At 35.1% G+C, this 9,847-nt stretch overlaps 1 protein-coding gene across 22 annotated transcripts in view; it reads left to right on the top strand.

Annotated features, from left to right (window-relative positions):
* Nucleotides 1-9,847, top strand: part of NRCAM (neuronal cell adhesion molecule) — a 101,954-nt gene that overhangs the window by 56,383 nt on the left and 35,724 nt on the right. For 16 of the 22 annotated variants that reach the window (XM_031061366.1, XM_031061374.1, XM_031061365.1 and 13 more), the window contains 9 exons: nt 551-694; nt 1,706-1,817; nt 2,150-2,316; nt 2,408-2,555; nt 3,111-3,235; nt 4,478-4,507; nt 5,853-5,954; nt 8,791-8,988; nt 9,101-9,171. In XM_031061366.1, the coding sequence (XP_030917226.1) occupies nt 551-694; nt 1,706-1,817; nt 2,150-2,316; nt 2,408-2,555; nt 3,111-3,235; nt 4,478-4,507; nt 5,853-5,954; nt 8,791-8,988; nt 9,101-9,171 (1,097 nt within the window). The remainder of the gene's footprint in view (nt 1-550; nt 695-1,705; nt 1,818-2,149; nt 2,317-2,407; nt 2,556-3,110; nt 3,236-4,477; nt 4,508-5,852; nt 5,955-8,790; nt 8,989-9,100; nt 9,172-9,847) is intronic. The other 6 variants (XM_031061380.1, XM_031061379.1, XM_031061368.1 and 3 more) reach the window with 1 other exon arrangement.

Raw genomic sequence — 9,847 nt, 5'->3', positions numbered from 1 at the left:
TACTAACTCTGCTCTTGAGAAGATTGTTTCTTGACTTGGTTAGAAGGAATGCTTATTCTTTACTCTGAGATAATTTTCAACTGAGTATGGCTATTTTTATATTTCGAAAATTATTTATGGTATAACAATCAATTTGAAACTTTAAAGTCACAGAGGACTATGTCATTGTATCAGCATTTTCTTTTGACATCCAGAAATACTTCTGTAATTTTCTAGAGATTGACAGTATTTGCCCAAATCTCATAATATTGGTATTTTTCCTCTGTATTCTGTGCAAAATACAATCTCAGCTTCACTGCGTTAGAAAACAAACAAAAAACCTCTCAAAGAATGGGAACTCTACCATCCTGAGTTAATACCTGTAGAATGAGAAGAACTTTTTAAACTGTATTAAAATTCACATTTTTACAAGTGATCAGTCACCCTGGGGAAAAAAAAAACTTAAAGGGTATATTGGTTTTTCACATTCTTTCTTCTTTGCAGAAGTATGAAACTTGCAATTCAATTGTAGTTCAGGAAAAGCAATAACTCTCTTTCTTTACACCAACAGTTGCCCCAGAAGATCCTAGCAGGAAGGTGGATGGTGACACCATTATTTTCTCACACGTGCAAGAAAGGTCAAGTGCCGTCTATCAGTGCAATGCTTCTAATGAATATGGATACTTGCTAGCAAATGCGTTTGTGAATGTTCTGGGTAAGAAAAAGACTTGATATTTTTCTGTTTTCTTGGGTATTCTGTTGTCTTCTATTAACACACAGACTCTCTGCTCAAGCCTTGCTTGAGGTCTTCATTGGGAATTGGTTTATTTCCTGGCCCCTGTAAAGAGCAAGGGTATATACATAGCTTTTTTTCCCCATGATATTCCTGAATTTCACTTTCATTGTTCTAAAGTGAGAAGGATAGATGTGAAAGCTGGGAAAAGTTGGAAGAAATTTTATCTCTCTTTTGTTTTTTTTTTGTGTGTGTAAGTCAGTCAAACAGAAGCCTGACAAGGAAGGCAGGAATTAGTGTTGCTTAAATTAGTACATTTCAATACAGTTTCATTGAGTCTGGATGTTTTGGATTAGTGGAATGGATGATCTCCAAGTTACTGCTGCAAGGGGACATGATTATGCATTTGTCTCTAAGGCTTCCCTGGCATGTGTTTCTGATTACAATATGTTGTGGCCCCTCTAATTCTTCTCACTGAATTTAAAAAAGCTAGTAGCAAAATCCTAGGCAGAATGGACTCTGGTGACTCTCTTGCAGGAACTGGCAGATGTGTTGATTGAGGCTGTTGTTTAAAAGAAAGAAAATGTAGGTGTTACACCAAAAATGCATCCAACTTCTTTCTGCCTGCAGGTTTGTTTGGAATTAGATAGTTCAGTCTGTACCCAGGAGATTATCTTCTTGAAGTATATACTGATTTAAATTTTCCAATTGAAATCATTGCCTTTGGTGCCCATCGCTATTACATGGAAATAGGCACGAAACAGTTGTTTTTCACAAGATCATTTCCCTGCATTAACTTTTCCTCAGGCTAGTACCAGTAGAATGTATTCAAGCCCAGACTGAGACCCAAAATCATCCCCGGGAAAAATGTTTTTATGTAATTCTTTAGGCCATTCTTGATGTCTTTGTATTTTGTATTTGTATTTATACTTTTTACTCTGTATTTACTATTTGTAACTTTGTAACTATATGCAGATACCTTTGTCTTTTCAGCTGAGCCGCCAAGAATTCTAACTCCTGCTAATAAACTGTATCAAGTCATTGCAGACAGCCCCGCATTGTTAGACTGTGCTTATTTTGGGTCACCTAAGCCTGAAATTGAATGGTAAGCTCCAGCTGTGCTTATGTTGCAGAAGATGAGCCACTTATATCTATGCAAGCAAACACTTGAAGCTTTAAAACTCTTCTAAACCTATTTACAATTTCAAAATAATGTTTTTAAAATACATGCTGTTTACAATTTGTTAATACAATATTGCATGTACTTAATGAACCAGCAGTAAGTAAAGTTATGCCTACAGAGTCAAGTTTAAATTTCTTTGAGTGCTTCTGTCTCTATTTTCTAATGTGGCCATTGTAAGTTTGTGTTTTATTGACAATAAAACCATTCAGAATTTAACTGTGATGCTGGTTAATGATATTACTTCTTGTACAAAGGTTTAAGGGAGTGAAAGGTAGCATCCTGCGTGGAAATGAGTATGTTTTCCACGATAACGGAACCTTGGAAATTCCAGTGGCTCAGAAGAATAATGCTGGTACATACACATGTGTAGCCAGGAATGAATTAGGAAAGATACAAAATGAGGTGCAGTTGGAAATTAAAGGTGAGAAATTAGTCATTCTTTCATCACTGATTTTTAGAATTGTACAGAATTTCAGACTTTCTGGATATCTAATTTTAATTTTAAATTTCAGATCCAACGATGATCATTAAACAGCCAGAATACAAAGTGATTCAGAGGTATGGCCAGGTTTCTTTTGAGTGTATAATAAAACATGATTCTACCTTACTACCAACAGTTACATGGTTGAAGGACAATGATGAACTACCAGATGATGAAAGGTAAGGACCACATAGTTTTCCTTTATTTTTAATTTTCTAGGTCCTTTTGTCTGCTCCTTTTCCTGATCTTTGAAAGGAACATACTGACCTATTGACATATTTTCCAAAGAAAACTGATAAACATCATGGCTATCCAATATTTGGTGACTAAAGGACCTACCTAGTGTGATGCAAATATCAAGATAGAATTAAAAATAAAATGAGATGTGAACATTTATACAAACTATGCACACTGACCTTATAGATTAAGTGTAAGGTAAAGATAATTGACTTCAGAAGCTAAACAGATAACATAAAACTATTTTGCTCTGGATCACAAATATTTAAAATTTGTTTGATTATATTTGAAAAGAAAAGCACATTAGAAGAAAAATCACTGTGGGAAGATGTTCAAAAGCAATGAAGAAAAAAAGAAAAGATTATATTGTCCCATAGCTTAACTTGGGTAAACATAGCTGTTTAGGTATGTACAAGTATATGGGATTGATAATGTTTTATGCAAGTTTCTTATTACAGTTATTGAAAAATCAGTGGCTGAATTTATTGTATTTACAGGTTTCTAGTTGGTAAAGACAACTTGACCATTATGAATGTAACTGATAAAGATGATGGAACATACACTTGCATAGTTAATACTACTCTGGACAGTGTTTCAGCAAGTGCTGTGCTTACTGTTGTTGGTAAGAATGCTCTGAAACTTCTACTGTTGAGTATGAAAACAGCGTTAGATTTAAAGTGAAAAGCACAAACAGAGTTTTGATTTTTAGGACAGGATAATGGAAATGCTACCTAAGTGTCAATGTGTTTCAGTTTTTAAAACATGTAGTCTCACCAGCTGCTTACAAAACGATTGAGTAGCTACAGGGCAGATTCGTGCTGTAGAGCTTTCTATTTTGACCACATCTGAGCTACTACAGGAAATGAAATTTTGCAGGGCAATTCAACATAAACATGGTAGAGTCACAGAAAGGCCAGGGTTGGAAGGTACCTTTAAGGTCATTTAGTTCTAACCCCCCTGCCTTGGGCAGGGACACCTTGTACACAGCCTGTCTGGGCAACCTGTTCTCGTGCCTCACCGTAAAAAATGTCTTCCTAATTATGTACCATAAACCCACTCTGCTTTAGCTGAAGCCACTCCCCCTTGTCTTACCACTACATGCCCTTGTGAAAAGTCGCTGTCCAGCTCTCTTGGAACCTGTGTAGGTGCTGGGGCTGCTCTAAAGTGTCCCCAGAGCTTTCTCTTCTTTGGGCTGAACAGCCCCAAATCTCTCAGCCTGTCTTCGTAGGAGAGGTGCTCCAGCTCTGTGGTCGCCTTGGTGGCTCTCCCCTTGACTCCTTCCAAGAGGAATATGTCTTTGTTGTGTTGGGAGAGTGTTATCTCAGGAATCTCTTCAACAACTAAATTATGCTTCATAAAGATTGAGCAGACTTGGCTGTATGACTTCTCATGGATTGTATTTTTAGTTTAGTTCTCTGTTAAGTTTTATGATTGCAGATTCTTGCCAAATGATTACTTTGCCCCTTCTCCAATTTGTAAGGAAGTTTTAAGTAGATGTCCTGAATGATTCTTACATGAATTCAATCTGAGACTCAGAGCAAGTATGTTTGTGTTTTAAAATTCTGCTGTGATATTAAGCCTATCCAGGAATTATCTAAGCCAAAAAACTAGTACTTATTTAGGCATTTTATGATTGCTTACTTTATTTATCTTCTTGATCTATCCTTATCTTAAAAAATGCATAAAGTAATCAAGAATACTTTTTTAGCTCTTCAGTGAAAAATTATAATGTGTTTTTTAAAATTAACCATTTAATCTAAATAAGTTAACTTTTCTTTGTTTCTAATATCTATAGTCTTTACCTACAGTATTCTGTTTCTTGGCTACTAACTGATTAAATCCTTTATATTAATGTTCTTTTCAGCTGCTCCCCCAACACCAGCTATCATTTACGGTAAACTAAAACAAAGTTCTCTTTCTACATCATCAGGCAGATATATTGCTCATTTGCCTGCTGCAATTTTTTTGCCTTTTTTTTTTCCCTTTTCCTCTGTTTGTGTGTCTGTGTGGTTTCATCCCATTTTACCAATTACTCCATTACTGTAGCACAGAACTTCAAAATGTTACAGTGCGGGCTGCTTTGTGTTTAGGGAATAAGTGGTTTTCAGAGATAATTTTAATTAAGATTGGGTATAGGATGGCAATTTTTTTCTCATAGACCACACTGTAACACAAGTAAGTTATATAATAAATGAAATATCTAAAATGTAAATCCAACTCTTTGGTGAAAGGTATTAAAGACTTTGCACCAACCAAATTTTGTTGTATGTTAACATTGGTTTTGCAGCCCTGTAGTCTTGCTCTATTTTATTTCATAGTTTATCTTAATTTTACTCCACTCATAAGATGAATATGATCATATTGACCAGTTTACCTTATAATTGATGAAATCACCAAAATTTTAAAATTTAAGTTAAAACAAAAAAAAAAATCTGTTAGTCAGGCATAGTCTTATATTTGATAATATAGAGCCTTTAATTAGTAGTATGTTTTCTGAATTTGGGGGTTCAAGTGCTATATAATAAGCTAAAACACTTTTAAGTGTAAGAGTTTTAAGCACTTTTATGTAAATCCTATCAGTGAAAATGCTTATGTATTCTTACATGAACCTACTTATTAGTTGTGGTTTTTGTGTAACAAATCATATAATAAATTACCTTCATGAATTTGGAACAGACAATTACATCTTTATGTATTATAAGAATTTATAATAACCGCTTGCATGGGATTTCTGAGTCTTTTTAAAAGAACAACAAAAAATAATTTAGTAACTTGCAATTAGTTTCTGTTTGAAGTATACTTGTTTTGAAATCATATAAAAATATTTTTAATGGTTCTAGAAAAGCTTCTTTGATATGAATGTTTCTTTATTTTCATGTTGTATGAGGTATGTCTGTTGCAATAGATAACCACCCATAATCATTCAAAGATAAACTAAAGAGGCATTTCATAATTCCTTGCATCTCGTCACATTTTTATATCACAGTGCACTCAGACACAGCTAAAAATAAATACCAATTCTTGTTAAGGTATAGAAGTTTCCAGGTTACATCCGTTCTCCATTTTTGTCTGTTTTGTAATAATTGCATGCTATTAGTATTTAAGTCATGCTTACATAAGTGAGTAGACCTGCCCTGCTGTATTTGTGGAGTTCTTTAATTGGAATGTAAGGATTTTTTTCAAGTATTAAACTACATATTCTGGTGTGGTTACTTATTTTATGTTCATTTGATTTACAGCTCGGCCAAATCCACCCTTTGACTTGGAGTTGACAGGTCAGCTAGAAAGAAGCATTGATCTCTCATGGATACCAGGGGATGAAAACAACAGTCCCATTACAAGTATGTTTGTTTGTATCTACTACACTACATTGAAGGTTTTGTTCTAACTGTTCTCAAATTCCAAAAATTTCTGGAATAAATGTTGTGTACAGCGTGGGGAAACGGTAAATTAATTCTCTACAGCTGCCATTTATCTACATAACATACCCTTAAAAACTACTGCACAGCCAAGCAGGAAGACCAGAAGAGCTGGGCTTTTTTATTCAAAAACTTGTGCTAGATAATATAGAAGTTATATATATTGATATGAGATCTGTCTGACAAGGTCCAATTTTATGAATATGTAGAGAGCAGTCTTGTTCATCGCTTGTATGCTTCTGAAGGAGAGAGCTACCAACATCTTGCATTAACTCTTTTGTAATTCTGTGAATTTGAAATAGCATCAGTACCACCATTGTCAGTGATTATTCATCTCTACTGGTGCAGAAGTTTATTCTTCATGAAAATATAAAGTAGATAGTTTTTCTGGGTTTTTTTTCTAATCCAGACCGTTAAAAGAATAAACCACATCCATAAAACTAAACAATTAAATATCTATACAATTTTGAGGCAGTAAACTGATATTAAATGCTGTTATTCTTCCCATTAAAACATAATGAAAACTCTTGCTTATATTGAGCAGAGAGGATAAAGGGGGAATTTAGGAACAAGGAACAAAGATATTAATGTTTGTTTTCCTAAAAATCATGGGATCAGAAAGACGTTTTGGCATTACTTTTTCCCTATGAGCAACTTAATTCAATTATTTCATTATTTATGCAATGTGTTTTTGGATGATAACTGCCACAAGTTGCTAAGACCAGTGTAGATGTTATGTTTGGAACTAATTAGTTAGACTGACTCGCTAGGTGTTGCTCTCCAGGGTTGGATGCTGGGTCAGTATCAACACTGAAAACAAACCATAAGGATCAGGTATCTGGAAAGGAAGATTTGTAAAAAACAGAATTTCACAAGTTTCTGAAAACATCAAAGATTTTGACTACATTCTAATGAAACACTAAGTGATTTTTCTGAAATTTTATGGTCTCAGGCATCTCTAATGTATATCAACTAGTAATATACCTTAAAATATAATATCTAGAAGCTCAATGTAAACAGTTGAATTGTGGTTTATTCATATACATATACTTTCATTAGTATTCTCATTTTTTTCCATGCCAGTAGTGTTGTCCTTCTGTAGGAATGAGATCACACTGTTGCAAAAGAGTTAATACTAGGCAGTGTTGTCTCTTGTAGGTTTTTCTTGAGTGATATACTGCATGCACTCTCGTATTGAAAACTGAACTCTTCCAACTAAATAATGCTGGGTTTAATTATAATACAATTTATATTCCTGCATAGTCTTCTTAGACGCTGCAAAATAAGGCTTTTGCTTCCTGAGTAAGCCTATTTCTTTTGCTGCTGCTATCACTTCAAAGTGCAGTTGAACACTCAAGGACTGCACTTCATTAGGAGTGATCTGTTTGCACAGTATGACTGATGTGCTAGAATCTCTCTGAAAGCTCTGATAGTTTTTTTCCCCTTGAAGTTGCCTATCAATTATTCTACTGGAGTTGCAGGCAGAAGGCTAGTGGCCAGGTTGGAAAAAAGCAGTAGTGACCACCTTTTTGGCATATAATATTCTCACCTTTTCAGTAAGGCTTTATCCAGGAGACATCCCAAGACCTGTATCACTAAGCACACAAAAGCAGCAGTAACTGAGTAATTTGGGGTCAATTCTCCCTCTTACTACTTAGGTCAGAATGAAATCTGCCCGCCAGAAGGCCATGATTAGTACTACTTACCTCTTTTACATCTTGCTCCTCAAATTGTTATGCATTTTTCTATGTGGTGCTGTAAGTATTCTTCTAAAAGAAATTTCTAGATGCCACTCTGAATTTTTTTAGTAGTCCGAACAGGATCAATCTTAAGTCATATTTTGTCTCCACCCACACATGAGATAGAGAAAATTCTTGTTACACAACACACAAATATTTGATGCTCCAGGTAAATATTTGATGCTGCAGGTTCTGTGGAATGTACTCAGACTGTACATTCTTTTCACATTTTTTTATTGTGTTCTAAAAATTCCTCCTAAGTCTTTCAGAATTCATATCTCACATCTTATAGCAAGGTTTTTTGGCTGTTTCACATCTGTAAAAAATGTCCTTTTGTCTTTCATAATGAATATAATTTTCTTTTTGGAATTCTGCAAAATTATTTATCCCTGAGGTTGTATGCTTTGTAAGATCTTAACAGTAATCATCATAATGTTCACACAGAGTACTCTCAAGAAATTTAGTTTTTGAACATACATTCCCTGATTTAATTTCAGGATAATGAAAAGTGCTCTCAAAAACCTTCCTCAAGTATAGGTTCTTGACTTTAAATAGATTTTCATTATTCCAGTTTCATTGGGGAAAATGGAATATTCAGGGAGTTTTAAATTTATACAGGTATTGCCTGCTGGTGATACAACTAAGAACAATTGATTTGGCAGTCAAATTCCACTTCCTTGCTGTGATAGTTCAAGGACTTCCATTAAATTAAAATCCGGTATCTGACAGAGAGCTCTTGTAATAATGTGTTACCTGAGGGATTGCTGCATTAATGACAGTAGCAAAGGATAAAAGTAAGAGTTTATTTTTTAATTTTTTATATTTCACCTTAATTTCTACTTTTGATATCCACATTATAGATTTGTGTTAGATTTATGTATTTACATGTCAGGTTCCGTGATTTTTGAAAGCACTGGTTGGAGCAATCCCTTCTGCCTAGCTCATTCAGAAATGCCTGTACTTGTCTGGGAAGATGTTTGGAGTTTTGACGTGAGGTTGGGTTCAATTCCTGCTTGCAGGCTTTGTGATCGAGTTCGAGGATGCGCTGCACGAGCCGGGCGTGTGGCGCTACCAGACGGAGGTGCCTGGCTCCCAGACAACGGCGCAGCTGAAGCTGTCTCCCTACGTCAACTACTCCTTCCGTGTGATCGCTGTCAATAGGATTGGCAGGAGCCAGCCAAGTGAGCCATCTGAGCAGTACCTGACGAAATCTGCAAGTAAATAATTATTCCCACTTCCCAGTGATTGATTCCTGCTATGAGTAGCATTGAGTTTGCTTGGAATCACGCAGCAGCCATTCTTGTTCACGTGTAAATATTTTATTTTTAGGCCCTGATGAAAATCCTGCTAATGTACAGGGAATAGGCTCAGAACCTGATAATTTGGTAATAACATGGGAGGTAAGGAACCAATGATGATAATAGCCAATTGCCTGATTAACATATTCTTGAAAAAGAGCTAAATTCATAAATTCCCCATCTTCATTTTCATGGTTTTTTTTTAAATATGAAAATACATTAAAGGGGGGGGCATGTTTCCCCATGCAATTTCTCAAGATAAGTCAATAATTAGGTAATACACAATGTTTTGCTGCCAGTTTAGGAAAACCTCAAAATATAAATGGAGGTTTATGTCAAGTAGAGTCTAACTTTTAGAGTGAATACTAATGTGAATGTTGCTTCTACTGTCACCTTTTATGATAAACTAATCATTGTGCGCTTTCCCACTAGAAAACTTTGGTTGAAGTTTTCGCCATCATGCCCTTACAATCATGACAGGAGCTCAAGGACAGCCATGTATAATCAATTTGCCCTCTCAGGCAAGAAATATTGCCTGGGGTACACTCTTTACAAGGAGGTGGTGCAAGTCTGGTTTTCTCTCTTCCACTTCTTAAGAAATATTTGAAAACAAAACATATATACAGAAATCACAGTGTGCTGTTTGTGTAAGAATTAGTGACCAACATCACTCAATGTGCTTTTTACCAAAAAGTGAAAACTGAAAAAAAATGGTCAATTGAAGTGACCTCCTGTAAAAGATAAATTGCCTAACTTTCAGCAGTGTCTCTCTGTTGCA

This window comes from Geospiza fortis, unplaced genomic scaffold, assembly GCF_000277835.1.
Source record: "Geospiza fortis unplaced genomic scaffold, GeoFor_1.0 scaffold429, whole genome shotgun sequence".
Lineage (NCBI taxonomy): Eukaryota > Metazoa > Chordata > Aves > Passeriformes > Thraupidae > Geospiza > Geospiza fortis.
The sequence above is the reverse complement of the archived record's forward strand: the minus strand, read 5'-3'. Positions and strand labels throughout refer to the sequence as shown.